The 26,915-nt window shown below is 42.8% G+C and overlaps 1 protein-coding gene across 1 annotated transcript in view; it reads right to left on the bottom strand.

Annotated features, from left to right (window-relative positions):
- Positions 1-26,915, bottom strand: part of FAM135B (family with sequence similarity 135 member B) — a 125,736-nt gene that overhangs the window by 56,187 nt on the left and 42,634 nt on the right. The window contains exons 4-6 of the mRNA XM_058176263.1: positions 24,755-24,825; positions 22,981-23,154; positions 19,772-19,898 (exon numbers count right to left, since the gene is read on the bottom strand). Coding sequence (XP_058032246.1) covers positions 19,772-19,898; positions 22,981-23,154; positions 24,755-24,825 — 372 coding nt within the window. The remainder of the gene's footprint in view (positions 1-19,771; positions 19,899-22,980; positions 23,155-24,754; positions 24,826-26,915) is intronic.

The raw sequence follows: 26,915 nt of genomic DNA, 5'->3' as shown, positions 1-26,915 counted from the left end.
TAGAATAGAATAGAATAGAATAGAATAGAATAATTTACTGGCCAAGTGTGATTGGACACACAAGGAATTTGTCTTTGGTGCATAGGCTCTCAGTGTACATAAAAGAAAAGATACGTTCGTCAAGAATCATTAAGGTACAACACTTAATGATAGTCATAGGCTGCAAATAAGCAATCAGGAAGCAATCAATATAAATCCTAAGGATACAAGCAACAAGGTTACAGTCATAAGTGGGAGGAGATGGGTGATGGGAATGATGAGAAGATTAATAGTAGTGCAGATTTAGTAAATAGTTTGACAGTGTTGAGAGAATTAGTTGTTTAGCAGAGTGATGGCCTTCGGGAAAAAACTGTTCTTGTGTCTAGTTGTTCTGGTGTGCAGTGCTCTATAGCGTTGTTTTGAGGGTAGGAGTTGAAACAGTTTATGTCCTGGATGTGAGGGGTCTGTAAATATTTTCACGGCCCTCTTCTTGATTCGTGCAGTATACAGGTCCTCAATGGAAGGCAGGTTGGTAGCAATTATTTTTTCTGCAGTTCTAATTATCCTCTGAAGTCTGTGTCTGTCTTGTTGGGTTGCAGAACCAAACCAGACAGTTATAGAGGTGCAGATGACAGACTCAATAATTCCTCTGTAGAACTGGATCAGCAGCTCCTTGGGCAGTTTGAGCTTTCTGAGTTGGCGCAGAAGGAACATTCTTTGTTGTGCTTTTTTGATGATGTTTTCTATGTTAGCTGTCCATTTTAGATCTTTCGATATGGTAGAACCTAGAAATTTGAAGGTCTCTACTGTTGATACTGTTTTGTCTAATATTTGTAAGAGGTGAAAGTATGGAAGGGTTTCTCCTGAAGTCTACCACTATTTCTACGGTTTTGAGTGTGTTCAGTTCCAGATTGTTCCGGTCACACCACAAATGAGAGAGAGAATGAGATTGAGAGAATGTGTGTGTGTGTGAGAGGGAGAGAGAATGAGAGAGAGAGAGTGAATGAGAGAGAAAGAGAGAGAGACAGAGAGACAGGTCGAGAGAGAATGAGATTGAGAGAATAAGAGAGAGAGAGATACAATAAATAGATACAAGACAGATAGATAGATAGATAGATAGATAGATAGATAGATAGATAGATAGATAGATAGATAGATAGATAGATAGATGATGGATGGATGGATGGATGGAGAGAGAGAGAGAGAGAGAGAGAGAGAGAGATAGAATAGACAGACAGACAGGCAGGCAGACAGACAATTAACTTTCTGATATTTTCTAACTCTCTAACCCCAAACATCAGGAAATGTTTCAGACAGACAAAATAACCTTTCTTATTGTTCCCAGCCTGAACTAAAATGTATTAAAAGCTGTTTGGCTCCTTTCTATCCTTGCCCACTTTTCTAGCTTATTTTCTAAATCAAGCAATCAGATGGCAGAAGTCTCCAAAAAACAGAACGTGTCAAGTTGTTTCCCAAAGCCTTATAAATCTCCCCATCTGTATTAACAGAAGCTGGTGGCAGAGTGGCGGGGAGAAAAAAAAAATTAGACTGGCCGGATTCCAGCGACTCAATCAATGATTGTTTTAAATCAAATTGGTCTACTTCATTTCTTCATCACAACACTTTTTCCTTCTTCTTCTTTTTTTTCTTAATGAAAAAACCACTTAAAAAAAAAAGAAGAAGTGCACAACTTCCATCCGCTCAAGAGATAGGTCAAGGACTGCATTCCAGAAGTGAACTATGTCAGAGTTAGTTGTAGCACACACAATCAGATACATAAGTAAATGAACTTCAGCAGGATTCAAATACATAAGAAGCTAAATACTAAACAGCAGAAATCAGCTTACAGAATAGAATAGAATAGAATAGAATAGAATAGAATAGAATAGAATAGAATAGAATAGAATAGAATAGAATAGAATAGAATTTTTTATTGGCCAAGTGTGATTGGACACACAAGGAATTTGTCTTTGGTGCATACGCTCTCAGTGTACATAAAAGAAAAGATACTTTCATCAAAAATCATAAGGTACAACACCTAATGATAGTCATAGGGTAAAAATAAGCAATCAGGAAACAATATCAATGTAAAACATAAGGATGCAAGCAACAAAGTTACAGTCATATAGTCATAAGTGGAAAGAGATTGGTGATGGGAACGATGAGAAGATTAATAGTAGTACAGATTTAGTAAATAGTTTGACAGTGTTGAGGGAATGATTTGTTTAGCAGAGTGATGGCGTTTGATAAGAAACTGTTCTTGTGTCTAGTTGTGAGGGTAGGAGTTGAAATCAGGGGCACAGAAGCAATATTCATAGAAGCGAGTCATTACAGAGTAGAGAGATTCAGAGGCTAATATATTGTACAGAGGCTCCCATTACAGAGGCCAAACCAACTCTCATATACAGTTCAGCAAGTCTAAGCCACACCCAGACTCCAAGCTGTCTCTTATAGTCCCATACAAACAAATACTATGTTTCAGTTTCCAAACAGTCCTCAATGGCTGACTTAGTTGCTATGCCTATTCATTGGCTGACCTGTTACCTGTAGAAAAAAATGCTTTTAAAAGGCTCTGATGAACCCAGCTGAGCCGTGCGATCATCAGAGGCTTTTTCTTTTTTACTTTTAAAAGCATTTTTTTCAGCCGAAGAAAAAATGCTTTTAAAAGTAAAAAAAAAAAATCTCTGATGATCGCATGGCTCAGCTGGGCATAAGGGGGGGGGGCAGGAATTTTTGCGACCGGTTCTCCAAACCACCCGCTGCCATCGCTACCGATCAGGCAATCCAGCCGGAAACGGGAGCTTTTCACCCCTGCCCCATCCTCATTCTTTTCCCCAAAATGTGGGTGCCAAGGCAAGGAGATGCTTCTTCCGAGCACCTGTTCCATTCTGGAGACCAACGTGGGGCACAGGGTCCCCGCTCATTTCTCCAGAAAAAAAAAAGGTCCCATCGCTTCCATGCCAGCTCTCTATTTCAGATCCCTTTGGTAGAGAAGGAGGAAGTGAAACAAGAATGCCGCTTGCAACATCAATTTTACACACACTCATAAAAACATCACAGCAAACTTAAACAACGTGCCAAGCCATCACTTGAGAGGAAATACGGAGCAGCCCCCTGACAGTGATAAAAGATGCCAGCTTTTTTTCCAGGATTATTTGCTTCGCCACCAGCCTGGCATTTTTCTCTGCTGAGGCTGGTCCCTGCATTTATTTCTTTCAGGCTTGGAGGCGATCACAGCTTCTATTCCTAACCCTGGTGAATGACAAGCAATTGTGTGGGAAGGTGATTATTTTCCCCAACCGCCCTTGCCACTGACATGATTGCCACGTCTCCAAATGCCCTCGAGGAAATTATTAATGGAAGTGCCTCTAAAGTAAAAAGTTCACAATCAACTTGGGAGCAACTCTTGAAACAGGGTGTGCTTGAAAAAGGACGAAGACGAAATCAAAAACCCGAGCAATTTTGGAGGAGCTACCGCAAAAAAGAAAGGGATGGAAACACTGCGTAAACAGAGGGATAGAATCAAGATCACGTGAAGTGTTTACCACTTTATAATGCCTTGGTAAGGCCACACTTGGAATACTGCTTCCAGTTTTGGTCGCCACGATGTAAAAAAGATGCTGAGACTCTAGAAAGAGTGCAGAGAAGAGCAACGAAGAGGATTAGGGGACTGGAGGCTAAAACACATGAAGAACGGTTGCAGGAACTGGGTCTGTCTACTTTAATGAAAAGAAGGGCTAGGGGGTGATATGATAGGAGACAAGGAGTCTGTTTCTTGCTTCTGCTAGCTAAGGCTAGGTCAGAACTGTGAGTTTGACACCTGTGATTTAAGGCTTCAGAATTTACTGGCAGCCTCAGATGCTTACAACCACTACATTCTGACTGATCGGAACAGGGCTCTCCAACCTTGGCAACTTTAAGACTTGTGGACTTCAACTCCCAGAGTTCCTCAGCCAGCTTTGTCCACAAGTCTTAAAGTTGCCAAGATTGGAGACCCCTGGATCAGAATGTCTCAGATTACTAGGACCACTTGGAATCTTTTTATGAAGAATCCTAGATAGTTTTCCATACATTCCTTCCAGTGGTAAGTTTTACATTTTTTTACTACCGGTTCTGCGGGTGTGGCTTTGTGGGCATGGCATGGCATGGCTTGGTGGGCGTGGCAGGCAAAGGATACTGTAAAATCTTTATTCCCTCCCCATTCCAGGGGAAGAATACTGCAAAATCCCCATCCCCCCCACCCCAATCAGCTGGGACTTGGGAGGCAGAGAATAGATGGGGGAAAGCCAGTCAGAATTTTTACAACTGGTTCTCCGAACTACTCAAAATTTCTGCTACCGGTTCTCCAGAACTGGTCAGAACCAGCTGAAACCCACCTCTGATTCCTACTCTTAGAAGGGACTGGGCAATAAAGCAATATGTTTACAGTGCAGTTGCTAACTTAGGAAGACAAATATAAGTCTATGTCATTTGCTTGTGTTTGGGACCTGCTGCCAAATTAAGATAACTGAGGATGGAAAATGAAGGGTGTGAGGAGTTATTTTATGATTCCCTTGATGACAATTGATTTATTTTGTTCTAAGCCCAAGCAGCTATCAGGTTTCACGGAAGGGTAACTGTCTTAGCCTCTGACATACAGAAAGATTAAGATTTGCTAGATGATTTTCAGTTGATCCTCAAGAGTTTCTGATTCCCAATAAATCTACAACACTGTAAGTAAAATTGAAAACGGGAAAAAAATCCCTTCCCGTTCCATGATAAGCTAATATAATATAATTTGTATCATTAACACAGAAGTACACCTGTATATATTGGTTAGTCCAAGGCATAGCTCATGGAAAATTCTTAGTTCTATCTCCTAAACTACTGTATTGCATTTGCATCTATTTTTCTGTCTTTGTTTTGGTTTGGTTTGGTTTACTTTTGCCTCTGGTTGCTGGGTTTTGGACACATCACAGAACATGAAATTAAATTCACTGGTCCAGAAAATAGTCAGAAGGAGAATTGCTAGTTCTAGCACAGTTATCATCACCTCAAGTCAAATAGTCTTGATTTGAAGATTGAAATGAATGGCCTTCATTTATAAGTGAATTGCTTGAAGGAAGATACCATGAAGATGCCACTATGACAGCCCAAGAATCTCATTATTGTTTGAAAACATGAAACAAAAGTAAAGTTGCTAGTCTGGAGACAATTTTAATCCTTCTTGGTCAGTACAAGCAACAAGAATCACTTGTGAATAGCCTCAAGCAGAAGACATGATAGGAGTGTTCCAATATTTGAGGGGCTGCCACAGAGAAGACAGGGTCAACTTATTCTCCAAAGCACCAGAAGGCAGAACAAGAAGCAATGGATGGAAAGTAATCAAGGAGAACCAATTTAGAACTAAGGAGAAATTTCCCGACAGTTAGAACAATAAACCAGTGGAGTGACTTGTCTGCAGAGGTTGTGGGTGCTCCAAAACTGGAGGCTTTTAAGAAGAACCTAGACAGTCTTTTGTCTGAAATGCGATAAACTCTCCTGCTTGAGTAGGAGATTGAAGGGATCTTCCAACTTCATTATTCTATGTCCTAATGACAGTTACTTGGTTGTGTCATTGAGGGCTTTACTGCTCCTGCTTGCATCTTACACACTGCCACTCTGCTCCAACGGTGGAGGCTTTTAAGAAGAGATTGGACAACCAAGAGACTGCTTTAGGATTTCCTGCCATTTGGACCCGTTTCCCACAGAAAAAAAAAACACCAGGGAGCCACAGAACCCTTCTGACGTCTAAAATGAAGATAACACTGCATATATCATTTTTTTTACCTTTATGCTATGTATAAAAAAAAACTATATAGTGTGTTGCATTTATGAAATCAATGAACTGCTGCAGAGAAAACAAAGTTTTGTTTCTGCATGCAACAAAAACAGTTTGAACTCCGGGGGAAAAAAAAAGATGGGTTAAAAACCTCAATAAATCGTGTGCCAGCAGGTGTCTCACATTGGCACTTGTGACGCATATTTTTGAGCAACAGGGAGTCGCAGCACAGGGATGAAAGAGACACATGGGGCTCCAGAGCTGCAGGTTGCAGACTCCTGAGATAGACCATGGTTCTGATCTAGCAGAGCCACGCTAACGTTCCTGTTTTATATTAACAGGTACTTGACCTCTTCCTTTTTAGAATAAGAATGAGTTATTTGCTTGTTATAAGCTTTGTTAGCTTTTTCTGCCACCAACGTTGCTCCTTAATTCAGCACAAAATTATTCAGGTTTGTTATTTTACAAACAACATAGAATAATATCACCATGAAACTTTGTATGGTTTCACGTGTGCTTTCAGTTCCCTGGTGTGTAGTACTCTTGTTCAATTTTCCATTTGTGTTCTTGTTTTCCCAAGGTACACAATTATAGTGTATATTTTGAGTCATTTTGCTGTAGCCTCAAGAGTACAGTTTTGGCATTTCTAAACCCTTTGTGTGCATCAACCTAAGTGGAAGGAAGGAAGGAAAGGAAGGAAAGGAAAGGAAAGGAAAGGAAAGGAAGGAAGGAAGGAAGGAAGGAAGGAAGGAAGGAAGGAAGGAAGGAAGGAAGGAAGGAAGGAAGGAAGGAAGGAAGGAAGGAAGGAAGGAGAAGTTGTGATAGTTCTACATGAATTTAAAATTCGGCGTATTTTTTTAAGTACCCATAAATTCTATTTTCTTGCTTGAGAAACTGATGCAAAATATGTGCTTCCACAAGTTTTCCTCCAGGACTTTTTATTTTATTTTATTTGATCAGCAATAATAAGCATTCTTCACTTTTGCTAAAGCAAACCATTCCCATTTTCTACAATTCACCGCCAGCCATCAAAATTATCCAGATAGCTGATGCAATGGAGATTAACATTCCCACTCCTATTTTTGTCCTGATAGTTGCTTAACGGCTCCTGCAGGCACCTTATGTCTTATACCTACTTCAATGAACAGCCTTAAAATAATTTACAAGCAAGGCCAATGAAATTTTACGAACCATGAAGCAGATAAGCCTTTCTTGGTAGCTCATTGCACTGAGTTTTCTACCTGCATGGATGTTGTTCTCCAGCATGTTTTGTTATGGGAAAATCCCCAAAGAGATAAAGGGTAGGGGGGAAATGTTCAGGAAGAAAATTATGGAAAAGGTACGTGTCCAAAATGTTTCTTACCAGTACTCCTCAACTTACAGCAGTAATGGAGATTGCACCAAGCCATGCACGCCAAGCAACACCATGCCCACCAAACCACGCCCATGGCACCAGTAGTAAAAAAAATAAAATGATTTCACCACTGACTAAGAGTGACATGATAGTAGTCTTCCAATATTTTAGAGGCTGTCACAGAGAAGATGAGGGTCACCTATTCTCCAAAATACCTGAGGTCAAGCCAAGAAGTATCAGGTAGAAGTTATCAGTATCAGGTAGAAGTTATCAAAGGGAGATCCAACTCAGGATTATGGAAAAGTTTTCTGTCAATGAGAACAATTAATCAGTGGAATGGCTTTACTCTGGATGTTTTGGGTGTTCCATTACTGGAATTTTTTAAGAAGGGATTGGACATTTTAGAATAGAATAGAATAGAATAGAATAGAATAGAATAGAATAGAATAGAATCAGTGGCGGGATTCAAGTAATTTAACAACCAGTTCTCTGCCCTAATGATTTCTTCCAACAACCAGTTTGCCAAACTGCTCAGAAAGTTAACAACCAGTTCTCCCGAAATGTGAACTGGCTGAATCCTACCACTGAATAGAATAGAATAGAATAGAATAGAATAGAATAGAATAGAATAGAATAGAATAGAATAGAATAGAAGGAGAGGAGAGGAGAGGAGAGGAGAGGAGAGGAGAGGAGAGAAGAGAAGAGAAGAGAAGAGAAGAGAAGAGAAGAGAAGAGAAGAGAAGAGAAGAGAAGAGTATAATGGAAGAGAAGAAGAGAAGAGAAGAATATAATGGAAGGGAAGGGAAGGGAAGGGAAGAGAAGGGAAGGGAAGGGAAGAGAAGGGAATAAATTTATTGTCACTTTGATAGTACATTAATCGGCATACATTAAAATGAAATTTCATTGCATACAGCTCTCAAAGGGTCACCACCTCCAATCTACACTATATAACCATGACAAAATCAAAACTAAATAATACAAAATTTTGCATATACCCACGTACATTATATGACACAGAGAAACAACACAGTCTGGTTCAGATGTATACATGTACACAGTGAGAAAAATGAATCTTGTGAGTTTACCAGATGCATGGCATAGAGAACAAAGCTGCAACCAAAGCTGAATCTGGTTGTCCTGCTAGAAATACTTCAAAACCTCCTCCCAGAGCAGTGGTAGTGTTCAGCCGGTTCTATCCGATTCAGGTGAACCAGTAGCGGTAGCTGCAGGAGGCTCGGCCCACCTGCCCAGACATCATCACATCCTGTTTTTGATGCTCTGCATATGCGCAGGAGATCCTGTGCATGTGCGGAGGTGTCACGCATGAGCGAAGCGAGTGAGCGCGCTCTTATTAGTGAAGGTAAGTGAATACCACCTTTGCCTCCAAGGGCAGCAACAGAAACAGACCGTAAAGTGGGTGTGTGGGGTCTCTAACAATACTTTGAGCTCTAAGCACATAGTGCTTATAAGCAGCATCCTGAATAATGGGAAATGAGCTTCCTATAAACTTCTCTGCTGTCCTCACCACTCTCTGTATGGACTTTCTATCTGAGGTGCTGCTGCCACCAAACCAAACAGGGATGCAATTTGTTAAAATGCTTTCAATTGTGCCTCTGTAAAAAGTGGCCAGGACAGAAGGAGAAAGATGTGCTCTCCTCGTCCACCACAGGAAATGCAGATGTTGGTTTGCATGCTTTACTAAAGATGACATGTGGAGAGACCAGTTTAGTCAGATTGTTAGTTATCTGCACCCCTAGATACTTTTCTGAAACAGTATATGGTCTCCTGCTTGAACAGAGTGTTGAAGACCTTTGTCGTGTCCCACTCCTCCTCTGACGGCCGGTCTGGGAAGTCTGTATCAAGCGTGGCCACAAAGCCTTTGCAGCTTTGCCAAATTCCTGTCAGAGTTCTCAGGGCAGGCAGGAATCCAAAGTGTGACTTCAGCAACCAGATGAGACTTTGCCTGACTCAAGGAATGCCAAAAAGCAGACCCTTTATATATGCCATCGGGTGTGGCTCCATGACTCAGCACTTATCCAGGCCTGCCCTTCCCTTCCTTTTGCTGACGTCGCCTCTCCATTCTCCGGAAGTGAGGATCAGCCCACCTTTCGTCTTCCTGCTCAGCTGCCGGCAATTCTAGCTCATGGCTGGCTTCAGATGCACATGCTATAGGAGAGAGGTTTGTTTGCTCAGTCTGTCTGGGCATGGTGCCAGGGCTGGGGGCTGGAGGCATGCCAGGCCATTCTTCACTGTCAGTCTCTGGCTGAGATAGCAGGAGATGGGAGGGGCCCGGCTGTGGAGAGGGGAGCGGGCGAGGCACAACAACCTTCAAGGTCCCTTCCAACTCTGTCATTCTGTATTCTGTGTTTTTATCCAAAGGCAGAAGTTATTACAAGCCGCAACTCACAACTCATCCGATGCTTAGAGCACTGTTTCTCAACCTTGGCAACTTCAAGATGTATGGACTTCAATTCCCAGGATTCCCCAAGCGTGCCTGTAACCTAATTCTTTAGGAATGCAAAGATTGAGCCTGAATAACGAGGAAGAAAGTTGTGATTCGTAGGAGAAGATTTGGTCTCTGGAAACAAACAATAAAAAAAAAAAAAAAGCCTCTGCGTTTCGTTGACTCAATAACTCTTCCTTATTCTTAAACCTGTAGGGGGTGGAAATGAATATCTAAGACCTATCATTATTTCAGAAAATAATAGTGGCTTGCTTTAGGCACAGAAAGGGAACATAAAGTGCTTGTCATTTATAAGCAAACCACTGTGCCTATGACTTTCATTTCTCGGTCAGCAAGATTTATATCATTTCCCTGTTTTTGTTTTTGTTTTAGATTAGGGAATATAAGTAACTCGGATCTCCCTGTAACTCTTCGACCGTCCTTTAAGACAGCAACAGAACATTTCAAATGAGGCATTAAAGAAATAGAAACAAGAGTCTCTTGAAAATCCAGTGCAAGCATTACGACTAGTACTGTTTAACAGAATAACACAGTTGGAAGGGACTTCGGAGGTCTTCCAGTCCAACCCCTTGCTCAGTCGGGAAACCCTATACCATTTCAGATAAATGATTATCCAATCTCTTCTTTAAAATCTTCAGTATTGGAGCACCTACAACTTCTGGAGGCAAGTCGTTCCACTGATTACCGTATATACTCGAATATAAGCCGATCCGAGTATAAGCCGAGGTCCCCAATTTTACCCCAAAAACTGGGGTAAACTGGGGACTTGAGTATGCCAGTGGAATGAGGCACCTACGGTTAAACCTCCTCCTCAGCTGAGAAGGCTCTTCTCTCTCTCTCTCTCTCTTCTCTTCTCTTCTCTTCTCTTCTCTTCTCTTCTCTTCTCTTCTCTTCTCTTCTCTTCTCTTCTCTTCTCTTCTCTCCTCTCCTCTCCTCTCCTCTCCTCTCCTCTCCTCTCCTCTCCTCTCCTCTCCCCTCCCCTCCCCTCCCTTCCCTTCCCTTCCCTTCCCTTCCCTTCTCTTCTCTTCTCTTCTCTGTACTCTTTCTAGAGTCCCAGCATCCTTTTCAACAGGGATGTTGAAATTATTAGGGAATAATTTAGCAATCAAACATTTTATCTTTAAAATATATACCACTACCAGTTGAAAAGAGTCTTTACTACATTAAGGGATAGATTTTTTTAAAAAAAGAAATATTGGAAATTAGTTTTAGGGCAATTTTGCAAAGCTTGATACAAAAGTAGCTTTTGTATCCTTCTTGTGGAAATATACGCCTTGCAATTATTTGGGACAATAATGATTTTTAAAACATTTAAGACTCTTTCTTTTGGTATTTGAAAAGGGAGAGCAACATGGAGAGGAAAAGAGAGGGGGGAGAGGGGGGAGAGGAATATGGAAAGGGGAGGGACAAGAGATGTGGAGAGGGAGAGGGAGTGGGAGGGAGGGAGGGAGGGAGGGAGAGGAGGAAAGAAGAAAGGAAGGAAGGAGGGAGAGATGTGAGAAAGAGGAAGGAGGGAAGGAAGGGAGGAAAGGAAGGAAGGAAGGAGGGAAAGAAGGAAGGAAGAAGATGAAAGAGGAAGAGAGGGTGGGAGGGAGGGAGGAAGGATGGATGGATGGAAGGAAGAAAGAAAGAAAGGGAGGAAGGGAAGGGAAGGAGGGATTATCTTCTAAGTCCCTGAATGCAGTATGCATTCAGAGCACCTCACTGGACTGGGAGAATAAAATCAAATAAAACAAAATAAGGCCAGGGTGCCTGTACAAAAATCACTCAGCAAGTAACTGGACTCCTTTCAGCCTTACAAAGCTGACATTTAATTATTCTGCCAAGTGCAAAGAGGTCAAGTGCAAGAAATGATTTTGTTTTTTTAAAAAAAAATCCCTTTGATGTCTGCAGGAGACAGTGGCAGTCTGGGCTCCTCTGAGCAGAATCAAAGGAGAGAAATTATCGGGCCGGGAGTGCGGTCTAGAAAGCCATCTCCTTTACAAAGGACAGCCACAGTGGGGATTTTATTGTTTTGAAGTATCAAGCTGATTGTCAAAACACCTTTGCAGTTGTGTGGTTTTAGTTGGGCAGCTGCAAGATGAACCATCAATTGATTTTCAGTGACCTACAATTCTTATTTGACCATCTAGAGGAGGGGTCTCCAACCTTGGCAACTTTAAGATTTGTGGACTTCAACTCCCAGGGTTCCTCAGCCAGCAAAGCTGGCTGAGGAATTCTGGAAGCTGAAGTCCACAAGTCTTAAAGTTGCCAAGGTTGGAGACCCCAGATCTAGAGCAAGGGGTGTCAAACTCAATTTCATTGAGGGACACATCAGGGTGGTGTTTGACCAGGGTGGGCATGGGGTAGGCATGGCCAGCTCGACATTACTCATGCTGGGGGCACCTGTGGTGGCCCGAGTGCTCTGCCAGCAAAAATGGAGCTCAGAAGGGCCCCGTGTGGCCCTCCCGAGCTCTGTTTTCTCTGGCAGAGGCACCACGCGCCAGCCCTTCACTGCTTCCAGGGCAGCCCCGTGGGCCAGTTCTAAAAACCCTGTGGCCCGTATCCAGCCTCTAGATCTTGAGTTTGACACCCCTGATCCAGGGCTAATCTCATCAGTCTGACATCTGGATGCACATTCAATAAAATGTATGGTAGGGTTAGTATTTGTGTGGTGGTTGCTTGTGTGGTACGTTGTAGTTTGCATGCTGTCAGAATTGTGTATCTGCCATTCTTCAGAGGAAGGGGGAGGATTTAGTTTTTGATACGTTTACTTTCTATTTTCCTTTCTATGTATCCTATATCCTGCCTTGCCTTCTTGTATAACCTTTCACCTGATTTATAACCATTGCCTGGCGCATTAGATGCCTGGAAATTTCTCACCTCTTGGGGAATATAAGGGGAGGGAGAGCCATGCGGATTGTATCGCTTGCAAGCTGGCAGAGGATGACCCTGAGAAAATTCTCTTATCACTTTCTCAGGGTGGCCGGTATAAGAATATCTTCACACTTGCAGATTGGATGAATCCACAGCGGACTGTTGGGAAGGGTTCCTAATTTCCTTTAACCTACTGGCCTGAGGGACTTCAGAGCCTGCTTTGATTCTGTCCTGCTATCACCCCTTTTCAATAAAAGGTTCCTTTGGAAATACCAAGTCTCAAGAGTCTTTACTTTCTTGAATAAGGGGGAGAGGTTGGGCCTTACACGTGCTGTGTGTCAGAATATCAAGACTGTTGAGAAATATTGATACAGAAGACATATTTGGCTTACCCCTCTCTACAACCAAGTATAATTTCTCTCCCGCAAATATAATAAGCTATGTTACCTTTCGCCCTCACATTACAAATTATTTTTTTGCAGCCTATGGAAAAGTGAAAGGAGGGAAGGTAATATGGATTCAGGGAATAAATAGGATCTTGTATTCTTTTTTTCTGCTTTCTAGCACTGATACCTCCAAGCCCATCAATTGCATTTAGCATTTTTTTCCTCCCCCTCCGAAACAGAAACGGAGAACTGGATCTGAATCATCATCAGACTGTGGGAGAAGGGAAAGAGAGCGAAATGGTAATAAATATCAATTTGGGGAGTTATCTGCCTTTGAGAATGAAGCTCATTACCTCAATTATCTCTGTAACCCACACCATTTTGGCTAACTGAAAAGCAACACTGAATTTCTGCTGATGTCGTGTCCCACTCCTCTGCTGACGGCCGGGTCAGGGAAATCCGAATCAGGTGTGCCTCTGCAGCTCTGCCAAAGTCCTAGCAAAGTCCTCAAGGCAGGCAGGAGACCAGAAAGTGACTTCAGCAAGATATGTTTAGACTTTGCCTGACTCAGAGAATGCCAGAAAGCAGATCCTTTAGGCCATGGGGTGTGGCTCCATGACTCAGCACTTATCCAGGCCTGCCCCTCCCTTCCTTCTGTTGCCTCCACCTATCAAGTCTTCTGACACGAGGGTCACTCTAGTCGGCAGCTGTTGGTAATAAACCTTCCTCAGGCTCACATGCTGTGGAGGAGGGGGAGGGGTCTAGTTGCTCCGTTTGCCTGGGCATGGAGCCAAAGCTGGGGGCTGGAGGTATTTCTTCTTCTTCAGCCTGTCTGGGCATGGAGCCAGGGCTGGGGGCTGGAGGTATTTCTTCTTCCGTGTTCGGAAGCAGATAAGCAGGCCCCGGCTGTGGTGAGATTGGGCGAGACACAACAGCTGAACCCATCTCCACCAGGCAAAAGAAATTAAATAAATCGGGCCCAGGATCTGGGGAGATCAAAAAGTTGGCCTGTCATCATTACTTGGATGGCTGACACTTTTCAAATGTAGTAGGGCTGTCAAGGAAACCCAGTCTTTGCGGGGAAAGGCAACGTCTTCTGACAAAAACACCTTGTTCTTTCTGCCATCTGTTCCATGTAGCATTTCCTTGCTATTAAACTTTGAGGAGAGGAGTCAGCCTGTCCTTAAATTGCATGTTTTGGCTAGGAAAAGCATGGAGATATAGGAATAGCCAACACTCTAGAAGATAGGCTCAAAATCCAGATGGATCTTGGCAGCCTTGAACACTGGGCCCTATTCTAACAAAATGGAAATTCAATGTACGGAAAAGTAAGATTCTACATTTAGGCAAGAAAAAAAAACCTGTACAGGTACAGACTAAGTCGAATGTGGCTCAATGCCAGTAACTGTGAGAGGGATCTTAGAGTCCTACTGGACAGTCGCTTAAATATGAGCCAGCAAGGTGTGGCCGAAGTCAAAAAAAAAGCCAATGCAATCCTAGGCAACATTAACAGAGGGATAGAATAAAAAACACTTCAAGTATTAGTACTGCTTCAGAAAGCCTTAATATGGTGTAAGGCAGCAGTTCTCAACCTGTGGGTCATGACCCCATTGGGGGTCGAATGACAATTTGCCAGGGGTCGCCTAAGACCATCGGAAATATGGGAAGTATACTTGCAAGTCGAAGAATCATGTTCCAATGGTTGACTCCACAAGCCAGCTGCAGGCTCTTTAAATCGGTAGCCGAATTCGGCTTCAGGCGCAATGAATTAAAAAAGAGAGAAATCTTTGCTCTGATGTCTCCCTCTCAAGCCAGCTGCAATCACTCCCAATCACTAGCCTAATCTGGCTTCAGGTGCGATAAACTTAATAGGGGAGGAGTCTCCACTTTAATGCCTCCATCCTCAAGGCAATCGCAAGCAGTTCAGATCGTTAGCCAATATGGCTTCAGGTGCAATAAATTAAAAAAAAACAGTTTGCCGCTTTTCCCCCCCTTCTGTGGCTGCTGAGGCACACTGAGATCGCTGTCTATCACTGCGATGAAATCTTAGGAAATACTTAGGCCTATGAACGAAAATAATTTTACGGTTGGGGTTGCCACATCGTGGGGAATTATATTAAAGGGGTCGCAGCACTATAAAGGTTGAGAACCACTGTGTCGTGTCCCACTCCTCCTCCGACGGCCGGGTCTGGGAAGTCTGTATCAAGCGTGGCCACAAAGCCACTGCAGCTTTGCCAAATTCCTGTCAGAGTTCTCAGGGCAGGCAGGAATCCAAGGTGTGACTTCAGCAATCCAAGTTAAGACTTTTCCTGACTCAAGGAATGCCAAAAAGCAGATCCTTTATATAGGCCATGGAGTGTGGCTCCATGACTCAGCCCCTCCCTTCCTTTTGCTGATGTCACCTCTCCATTCTCTGGAAGCGGGGATCCATCCACTGTGTCTTTACGTCCTCCTGGTCTGCTGCCGGCAATTCTAGCACATGGCTGGCTTTGTGCTCACACGCTATAGGAGGGAGGTTTGTTTGCTCAATCTGTCCAGGCATGGTGCCAGGGCTGGGGGCTGGAGGCATGCCAGGCTGTTCTTCTTCATTATCAGACTCTGGCTTAGATAGCAGGAGATGGGAGGGGCCCGGCTGTGGAGAGGAGGGCGGGCAAGGCATAACACACTAGTGTAAGGGAAGAGAGATACTGAAATACTAGAATTAGGAATGTAAGGGAAGAGATATACCTGCATGCTGTAAATATCTGTTTCCTGTGGCACTGACATAAGACAAACATGCCACACTGACATATATTATGCTCTTTGAAGTTATAACACAAAGATGTCACATTTGACTAACTTCCTGGATTGTTATTGGGATCTCATCCTGAAAGTATCTGGCACCTGTCAAACTCCCCATTCTGCCTGAGAATGATTCTCATGACGATTCTCATGTTTGAAGTTCCCTCTACATCAGGGGTCCAAATAGCCAAGTAGACGATCGGGAAAGAGATAGCGCTAAATGATGCCCCATTAAGAGGCCCTATCCTATTTCAGGGGATACACAAACCAGATTCCAGGATATGCAGATGCCAGAGTTGATGGTTTATGACATTCCTAAAGATACCTCAAAGACCTTTTTTGGTATAAGAGGACATTGCTTTCTCTCATGAGTTCGTAGTCTTCCTTGCAATTATCTTCTTATGTGTGTGGAACAACTAACAATTTAAGCTTGATCAAGATTAAATGCTATTTTACTCAAGCCTCTGTTTAAGTCTCTTCTTTGGCATTTATGAGCTTAAACACATTAATAAGTGAACCTTACAATGGCAATACTTTGGAATACCGCACCCGGTTTTGGTCACCTCAATATAAAGACAGATGTTGACTTCTAGAAAGAGTGCAGAGAAGAGCAACAAAAATGATTAAGGGGTGGGAGGCTAAAACATATGAAGAACAGTTGTAGGAATTGGGTTTGTCTAATCTAGTGAAAAGAAGGACCGGAGTAACATGAAAGCAGTCTTCCAATATTTGAGGGGCTGCCACAGAAAGGGTCAAGCTATTTTCCAAAGCACCTGAAGGCCAGATAAGGAATAATGGATGGAAACTGACCAAGGTCCTCTGTGGCTCAGACTGGTAAAACAGTCTGTTATTAACAGCAGCTGCTTGCAATTACTGCAGGTTCAAGCCCCACCAGGCCCAAGGTTGACTCAGCCTTCCATCCTTTATAAGGTAGGTAAAATGAGGACCCAGATTGTTGGGGACAATAAGTTGACTTTGTATATAATAGACAAATGGATGAAGACTTGCTTGACATAGTGTAAGCCGCCCTGAGTCTTCGGAGAAGGGTGGGATATAAATGCAAATAATTTTTTTTTTTTTAAAAAAAAGGTGAGATTCAACCTAGAAATGAGAAGGAACTGTCTGATAGAGAGAATAATCAACCAATGGAACAGGTTGCCTTTGGAAGTTATGGGAGCTTCATCACTGGAGGCTTTCAAGAGGAGACTGGACTGCCATTTGTCAGAAATGGTGTAGGGTGTCCTGCTTGAGCAGAGGGTTGGACTAGATGACCTGCAAGGTCCCTTCCAACTCTGTTAATCTATTAAGAATCTGCAGTCCAATTCCAAATGATGTGGGGGGTTTTTTAGCATCCAAGGGGAAATTTGAAAAATGTCGATTGATTTCTGAGCAGTGGAAAAACATTAATTAAATCGGAACAATAGTGACAGGTAGACAGTGTATGTGTATGTATGGGGAGATAAGGTGACATCAAGGAAACACAGTGGCGCAGAAGATTAACGACGCTGGAATCGTCAACCAGAAATGGTCTGCACTCTGGCGGTTCAAGCCCGGCTCTGTGAAATGGAGTGAGCTCCCATCACTCGATCCTTAGCTCCTGTACACCCAGCAGTTTGAAAGCATGCAATATTGTGAGTACATAAATGGGTACCACTTTGGTAGGAAAACCCCAGCTGTGTTTGTTTGTACAGAGAGCGGAACCTAGTTGTGAACTGTCCCATTGGTGAATCCAGAAAAAAAAAAAAAAAACTCCTGGGCATTATTTTACCAAGAGTATAAACATTACTGAATAAACCGCATTGGCACAGAAGAAGCAAAACCAGCTCTAGGCTTCCTGAGCAAAAGCACATATAGTTCATTCCCCTTTTCCCCGTGGGCAGCCCATAGTCCATTACCTCCATCAAACGCTTCTGTTCATTTTTGTTATGGGAACCACAACCGACCACTGTGGGACATCTGCTCGGGGTGTCCTCGAGATGAGAGCAACGTCTCATGGGAACCGATGATGCTTAAATGCCATTTTCCCAACCTTGCATTCCATTCCACCCACCTCTTTTTTCTTTGTCCAACTGCTAACGAAGCGGAATACAGGTGAAAATACGAGTCAGTGCTGGACCTGGCTGGATGCGAGACAACGCAACATGGAGTAAGGTGAGGAAAAACCAGCAGAAGAGTTTGGAAGAGCCAGAAACCTGAAAGCCACCAGTTAGCTGGTGTAAAGCTAGTTCATCTCTCACAATAGCAATAGCACTTAGACTTATATACTGCTTCACACTGCTTTTACAGCCCTCTCTAAGTGGTTTACAGAGTCAGCCTATTGCCCCCAACAATCTGGGTCCTCATTTTACCCACCTCGGAGGGATGGAAGGCTGAGTCAACCTTGAGCCTGGTGAGATTCGAACTGCCAAATTGCAGTCAGCCAGCAGTCAGCAGAAGTAGACTGCAGTACTGCACTCTAATCACTGCGCCACTGCATGCAGCAAGGATACACATATAAGTGCTAAACAGAATGAAGTAGCCTTCCAGGCTGTTGGGATTCCATCGTGCGTCTATCATGTGTAGATTTCCCTGGCACTGTATGCCACACACTAAATAAATAACACTTAGACTTATATACCACTTCACAGTACTTTATAGCCCTCTCTAAGCATTTTAAAGAGTCAGCTTATTGCCCGCAAAAATCAGGGTCCTCATTTTATCAACATCGGAAGGATGGAAAGCTGAGTCAACCTGGAGTCGATCAGGATTGAACTGCTGGCACTGGGCAGAATTAGCCTGCAATACTGCATTCTAACCACTGCGCCACGAGGGCTTTTGATAAAAGAAATAAAAGTCATAAGAATAAATATTTCCTGAACAAATTATATTAAAAGAATAAGTGGCAGGGTCAACTGTTAACATCTATTGAGGAAATCTTGAATGTACCCCAAAAATAATTTGGCCTTGTAAGTTGGATAGGCTTTGCATATTCAAATATTTTGGCTAAGTGAATAGCAAGCAATTCATCCCTCGAGAATTAAATAGCAACAATCTTCAACTCAATCAATACAACAAAAGATATTGATTCAATCGCCGAGTTTCATCAGTGAGAACAGGAAAGCATAATAACCCTAGATAGTCCTCGATTTATGACCACAACTGAGCCTAAAATTTCTGTTGCTAAGTGAGACAGTTTCCAAGTGAGTTTTTTTATGATCCTTCTTGCCACAGCTGTTAAGTAAATCAGTGTAGTCATTAAATTAATAACATAGTTGCTAAGTGAATTTGGTTTCTTTGTTGAATTTGCTTGTCCCCCCAAAAGGGGATCACACACCCCCAGGTCTCTGCAACCATCATAAGTATATGCCAGTTGCCAAGCATATTAATTTTAATTACGTGACCATGGGGATATTGCCATGGTCATAAGTGAAAAATGGTCATAAGTCACTTTTTTAGTGCCACTGTAACTTTGAAATGTCACTAATCAAATCATTGTCGTTGTTTCAATTTGAAAAGGAAGTGTATATAAATAGAAAACCAGGGTTGCTCGGATACCACTTTGGTAAATATCGAATTGAAAATGAATACAACAATGGAGAGAGAATGGAAAAAGGAGTAGAGGGATAGATAGGAGGGGTGAAGAGAGGAAGGAGAGAGAGGAACAGAAGAAAGGGAAAAGGAGAAGAAAAAAGGGAGGGGAAATAAGAGTAGGAGAGAAGGTTAGAAAGGGAGGAAGAAGAGCAGAGTGGGGGAAAGGAAGGGGAAGGAGAGGAGGGGAAGGAGAGGAGGAAAGAAGAAAGCAGATGAGGATAGAGGAAGGGAGGAAAGGGAAAGAAAGGAGAAGGAGAAGAAGGATTGCTGTGAAATAAGGGAGATGGAATGATAGAAGAGCAACCCCGAGTATACTCAATTTTTTTAGGATGAAGAATGAACTAATTTGAAAGTTAAAAGAGAATATGTATAATTAACAATGGATAAGAGACTGTACATTTAAGACATGTTTATGAGAAATAAATTTTAAAAAACAACAACAAAAAAACAAATAGTTGTAAATTGACGACTACTGTAAATTTTAAGAAATGCAATTCATTGACAGCTTGGCAGCCCTTTCTACAAGATATCAAGTTCACCTTGGAGCGTCATCCACATCTCCAAACAACATAGCTTTTTACCTCCGAAGTTGTTGGTCTGCAGTAGCCTGCTCCGAAAACCAGGTTTTCTAGCGACATCCCAGTTAAATCTGGTCCCGTATCCAAGTTGCCTCTACCAAGCCAGGAAGATCTTCCGGGACGAACAAAACTAAACAAAAAGAGAAGATGTGGAAAGCTCAGGAAGGTACGAATATTTTTTTTTTTTTTTTTACAATCAAAATCTCCCTCATTTCCTTTCTGCGCGAGGAATAATTGGTTATTTTTATATGCCTGTGAAGCTATTTAGGAAGAAGCAGAAACTGAGAAATATCCCACAAAGGAGAACATCTGTAGCTAGACCCATGATTCAATTCCTTGCTCAAGGAATCACCAAGAAAAACCACACCTAACAAAAACTGGCAGGGGAACTTACTGTGTATAAAAAAGGGAGCAAAGCCCACCGTTTTATTTTATTTATTTGACTAAAATAGAATAACAGAGTTGGAAGGGATCTTGGAGGTCTTCTAGTCCAACCCCCTGCATAGGCTGGAAACCCTACACCTAGGGGCCGGTTTAGCTCACGCTGGTAAAAGCCTGTTATTAAGAACACAGTAGCCTGCAATTACTGCAGGTTCGAGCCCGGCCCAAGGTTGACTCAGCCTTCCATCCTTTATAAGGTAGGTAAAATGAGGACCCAGATTGTTGGGGGGGCAATAAGTTGACTTTGTAAAAATATACAAATAGAATGAGACTATTGCCTTATACACTGTAAGCCGCCCTGAGTCTTCGGAGAAGGGCGGGGTATAAATGTAAAAAACAAAAACAACAACAAACAAAAAAAACAAATTTCAGACAAATGGGTATCCAACATCTTCTTAAAAACTTCCAGTGTTGGAGCATTCACAACTTCTGCAGGCAAGTCGTTCCACTTATTAATTGTTCTCACTGTCAGGAAATTCCTCCTTAGTTCTAAGGTGCTTCTCTCCTTGATTAGTTTCTACCCATTGCTTCTTTGTCCTATCCTCAGGTGCTTTGGAGAATAGTTTGACTCCCTCTTCTTTGTGGCAGCCCCTCAGATATTTGGTTTATGTGCTGCCCATCTCATCTAAAGATGACTAGATGACAGTTCAGAAAATTAAAATAACAGGAGATAACAGAATAACAGAGTTGGAAAGCACCTTGGAGGTCTTCTAGTCCAACCCCCTGCTCAGGCAGGAAACCTTACACCATTCCAGACAAATGGCTGTCGAATCTCTTCTTTAAAACCTCCAGGAATAGAGCACCCACAACTTATGGAGGCAAGCTGTTCCATTGGTTAATTGTTCTAACTGTCAGGAAATTTCTCCTTAGTTCTAGGTTGCTTCTCTCCTTGATCAGTTTCCACCCATTGCTTCTTGTTCTACCCTCAGGTGCTTTGGAGAATAGTTTGACTCCCTCTTCTCTGTGGCAACCCCTGAGATATTGGAACACTGCTATCATGTCTCCCCTAGTCCTTCTTTTCATTAAACTAGACATACCCAGTTCCTGCAACCATTCTTCATACGTTTTAGCCTCCAGTCCCCTAATCAACTTTGTTGCTCTTCTCTGCACTCTTTCTAGAGTCGCAACATCTTTTTTTACATCATGGCAACCAAAACAGGATGCCATATTCCAAGTGTGGACATAGAAAGCCCTTATAAGGTAGTATTGGCACTTCACGTGATTTTTGGTTTATGCAGCCTCTGTTTATGCAGCCTAGGACTGCAAAATTAATGTTCAGGGCTGGGCCAGTCCGTCAAAAATGTTGTGGTCCGCCAGCAGCCTGCAGAGCTGGCAGTGATGAGGCTGAGGAAGAACATGGCCCAGTCCTAGAGGCTGGGGAAGGCCCAGATGAGGGCTCTGCATCGGAGGCAGAGGTGGAGCCAGGGTCATCGGGGAGTGATCTGCAGACTCCAGAGCCTCCAGAGGCTAACAGTAGTGAGACAGAGGAACAGGAGGAGCCTGTTCCTAATGCATGCATGAGAAGATTTGCCAGAAGGCAAGAGCAGCTCAAACAAAGAGGACGACTCGGGAGTAGGGCCAAGAGATGATTGGCCCCTCCCATAAGGCTTAAAAGACCAGCAACAGCATTTGGGCTCTTTGCCGGAAAACAACATTGATAGCCTTGTTTTGTTGCATTTGTTTCGTATCGGTGTCTTCTGAACTTTTGCCAAGAAAGGCCTTTGGCAGTTTGCCTAATTGGACCAAGGTTGGTGATAGGACTGAGGAATTGTGTTGGGAGGAATTTGCTTTAATTTAATTGGACTACACTGAGAATTCTCAGCTGTTCCAATAAAGTTTGTTCGTTTTTACACTAACTCAGCTTCCTACTACCTACTCGGGCCTGGGTCACAACAAAAAATGATTTGTAGGCATGCAAAGGACCTCTCTTCAAATCATTAAAACAGCCATGTATTTTTCCAGGTTTATCTTTCCCACTTTTTTTTTTTTAAAAAAAGCTCTTCCCAGTTCTTTCCATTATGGGCTCCAGGGCAAGGCCACTTTACTTTGCTTTGGATATCGAAATCAAGACGTGTCTGATTTAAGGAGTTGAAGAGAGCCGATTTATCAGGGAAGAGTGTTGTGCCTCGCCCACCCTCCTCTCCTCAGCCGGGCCCCTCCCATCTCCTGCTATCTGAGCCAGAGACTGATAGTGAAGAAGAATGGCCTGACATGCCTCCAGCCCCCAGCCCTGGCACCATGCCCAGACAGACTGAGCAAACAAACCTCCCTACATCGTGTGAGCACAAAGCCAGCCACGAGCTAGAATTGCCGGCAGCTGAGCAGGAGGACAAAACGTGGACAGACCCCCGCTTTCGGAGAATGGAGAGGCGACGTCAGCAAAAGGAAGGGAGGGGCAGGCCTGGATAAGTGCTGAGTCATTTTTATTTATTTATTTATTTATTCATATTTTTATACCGCCCTATCTCCCTAGGGACTCAGTCATGGAGCCACACCCCATGGCCTATATAAAGGATCTGCTTTTTGGCATTCCTTGAGTCAGGCAAAGTCTCATCTGGTTGCTGAAGTCACACCTTGGATTCCTGCCTGCCCTGAGAACTCTGACAGGAATTTGGCAAAGCTGCAGAGGCTTCGTGGCCACGCTTGATAGACTTCCCAGACCCGGCCGTCAGAGGAGGAGTGGGACATGACAAAGGATGCACGTAACTTCGGAAGGATTTGCAAAGCCCTCTTGCATTGTCTCTTTAGGAAAATTTGAAGGTTCACCATACCTGAGGAGGGGCTGGTTTAAAGCCACCAGAGAAGCATGCAGAGTAACCGTGACTGCCGACAGGTGGAAGTAGTCAAACATGACAGGGACATGGTGATGTAGGCCTTGCCTGGGGTGGAAGTGGAGCCCCAATGTGCGGCTGCTGATTACCGGGATGGTCAGGACGTCTCTCAGCCTGGAAGGAGAGGATGGAAGAGTTGAGAAAAAAAAAAGAGACGTTGGCTTTGCTCTGCGACACGGTTGCTGCTGCAGAGCTTCAGGCGTGAGCGGAATTTTGATCCTGGGCTGTTATTCTCTGAGCAGTGAGTCATACTTCTGAGGTTGCAGCTCAGCTCTCTACAGTGTAATTATGGCAACAACAGGGTCAATTTCTTGATACTGCCCTGAGAATCCTCAGATGGTTTGCCTTCTACTGTTCCTTCAGTCATCTTTTCTTTTCCTTTCCATTTCCTTTGTGCACTTCTCCTTCTCCCCTATTCCCTCCTTGTTCTTGTCTCTTTCTTCTTCTCCCCTTCCTCCTCTTGTCCTCCTTCTCTTCATTCTTCCTCTTCCTCTCCCTGTCATCCTTCTTCTCCTTCTCCCCCTCTTCTTATCCTCCTCCTTCTCACTCCCACTCTTCCCCTCCTTGTCCTCCTTCTTCTCCTTCTCCTCCTTTTTCTCCCTGTCCTCTTCCTCCGTCTGCTTTTTATTTATTTTTATTTCTTTTATTTCTTTTTGTCAATCATATATAAGATAACAGGTAAAAGTGTAAACATAATTTGGATACATGAAAAGAGTAAGTAAAAAGGAATATTAGGACAGGGACGATAGGCACGCAGGTGCCCTTCCTCTGCTTGTTCTCCTTGTCCTTCTCCCCCCCTAATTTTTCTCGTTTTCCTTCTCCCCTTTTTTCTTCCTGTCCTCTTCCTCCTTCTCCCCTTCCTCTGCTTGTTCTCCTTCTTGTCCTTCTCCCCCTTAATTCTCCTCCTCCTCCTTCTCCCCCTTTTTCTCCCTGTCCTCTTCCACCTTCTCCCCATCCTCTGCTTGTTTCCCTCCTTGTCCTTCTCTCCCCTAATTCTTCTCCTTCTCTTCCAACAGTGCCATTTTACTGGAAACTGTCAACATATACTAGATTATGATCCTAAATTGCTCTTGTTAAGAGGAAGCTAAACCATAAAAAAGTGGTGATCTTTATTTGATCGTGCTTTTCACCGAATCATCAGGAAGCTGATGGAACAGAGGGGATTATCTACAGCAGGGGTCTCCAACCTTGGCAACTTTAAGCCTGGAGGACTTCAACTCCCAGAATTCCCCAGCCAGATTGTCCCTCTATGTTCTTTTCATGATTCTTTCCTCAGTATCCAGTAACTGGGGCCTCTGGTGGCTTAGTGAACTAAGTCTGTCTTTCATTAACACAGCTGCTTGCAATTACTGCAAGTTCAAGTCCCACCAGGCCCAAGGTTGACTCAGCCTTCCATCCTTTATAAGGTAGGTAAAATGAGGACCCAGATTGTTGGGGGGGGCAATAAAAGTTGACTTTGTATATAATATACAAATGGATGAAGACTATTGCTTAACATAGTGTAAGCCGCCCTGAGTCTTTGGAGAAGGGCGGGATATAAATGCAAATTAAAAAAAAACTGCTTTGTGCATACCGAATACAAACATGCATTTGTTTAAGCAGACTGCGGACATTCGGGGAACACTTAATTCCTAATTTTAAAACACCTTCAGATTCTTTGCTCTCTTGGTTGCAAGAGAATAACACTTTGCCTTAAAAAAGGCATAGTACTCACTGTTGTTCACTGTCGGTAAAAAGCAGGTCTAGCTTGAGCTGAAAATCAGCTTCGCTTAATGCTTCTTCCACCTGAGAACAATTTGAGAGAGAAAAAAAACCCCTATTATTAAAAGCTAATATCAGAATCAATATTTATTTATTTATTTATTTATTTATTTATTTATTTACTTACTTACTTACTTACTTACTTACTTACTTACTTACTTACTTACTTATTTATTTATTTTGTCACACAGTATATATAAGCATAAGCATGAAATAACAATACAATATATAAGCATATATATAAGCATAAGTATATAATAACTATATTAATTGACTCCACCCTGATTTAAGGGATTATGGGGTCATTAAAAGACCAAAAAATTCTAAGTTCTCTAATGCTGCTCTACGTCCTTCTGGCAAATCAGAACTTTCTTCTGCTGGAAAAAGTATTCTAATTTGTTTAATTATGTTGTTATAAGACATACATAATTCAAAATTGAAACTCTGAGAAAAAAATAGGGATGAGGAGCAATGGGGAGACCTAATATAGGGCTGCACTTCTCTCTCTCCCTCTCCCTCTCCCTCTCTCTCTCTCTTTCCCTCCCTCCCTCTCCCTCCTTCCCTCTCTCTCTTTCTCTCTCTCTGTCTTGTCATGCATGTTCTGCTATTGCTAAACCAAGTTTACTTCATCATGCCTGCCCTCTGCTGAACCTGTTAAAATTATCAAAAACCTCCAAAAACGTGGTATTCAGAACTGGGCATAGTACTTGAGAGGAGACCTAATCAGTGTAAACTAAGATGGAAGAATTACTGGAGGTGGTTTGGAAACTAGAGTTGCATTAATCACTTGACAAACTGCCACTTTATGTTCAATTTGTGATCAACTATTCCCCAAAGATGAGAGAGGGAGAGACGAGGGAGAGAAACACAGAGAGACACATAGAGAGATAGATGGATGATAGATAGATGATAGATGAAAGAGAGAGAGAGAGAGAGAGATGGTTGGATTAGGGCAGCGGTTCTCAACCTGTGGGTCGGGACCCCGCTGGGGGTCGAATGACGATTTGCCAGGGGTCGCCTAAGACCATCAGAAATATGGGAAGTATACTTGCGAGTCGAAGAATCGCGCTCCATTGGTTGACTACATAAGCCAGCTGCAGGCTCTTCAAATCACTAGCCAAATTCGGCTTCAGGCGCGATGAATTAAAAAAGAGAGAAATCTTTGCTATCAAGCCAGCTGCAATCACTCCCAATCGCTAGCCTAATCTGGCTTCAGGCGCGATAAACTTAATAGGGGAGGAGTCTCCGCTTTAATGCCTTTGTCTTCAAGGCAATCGCAAGCAGTTCAGATCGCTAGCCAGTACGGCTTCAAGCGCGATAAATTCAAAACGAAAATAATTTTACGGTTGGGGTCGCCACATCGTGAGGAATTGTATTAAAGGGTCGCCACATCGTGGGGAATTGTATTAAAGGGGTCGCAGCACTATAAAGGTTGAGAACCACTGGATTAGGGTTAAGGTTAGGGTCAGGATTAGGGTTAGGGTTAGGGCAGGAAGCTCCATATTCTACTCCTGAAACTGTGAATTTGAATGTTGTTTCCTAAAAGAAGAATTCTGCATTTGTGAAATTTCATTCCGTCTTGTCACAGCCCATTTTCTAAACTCTCTAAATTATTTTGAATATTTATTTCTGTATTCCAAGGTGCTAGCTCTCTCACTCAATTTGGCTAATCTAGTTTGTTAGCAATTCCCATTTGTCGAAATCAATGGCACTGAAGTCATTAAGCGATAATAACTATGATGGGATTCTAAGTGCAGCTAACATAACCTTTTGGACATAAACTAATGACATTCAGTCCAATATATTTATATTCACAGCAATTCTCCCTTCTCTCCTTTCATCTTTTCTCTCTCCTTGTCTAAGTACTGGCCTGGGAGAAATTCATTTGTGAAAGCACCTATTTGGATTAAGTGATGTAAAGACAATCCAAATGGTTTCAAATACACTCCAAACCAGAATGACAAGACATATATAACAAAGTTGTTATATAAAGTGGAAGTTGTTGTGCTCCCATACTGATGGTGTTACCTAGTTGGGCAATGAAATGTCTTTCAAGCAAACAAAGAACTTCAGAGAGTCCCAAGGACCCCACTGTTCAGCCCTGAGCTACTGTC

This window comes from Ahaetulla prasina, chromosome 3 (assembly GCF_028640845.1).
Source record: "Ahaetulla prasina isolate Xishuangbanna chromosome 3, ASM2864084v1, whole genome shotgun sequence".
NCBI classification, from domain to species: domain Eukaryota; kingdom Metazoa; phylum Chordata; class Lepidosauria; order Squamata; family Colubridae; genus Ahaetulla; species Ahaetulla prasina.
Note: the sequence above shows the minus strand (reverse complement) of the source record. Positions and strands in the feature narration are given on the sequence as shown.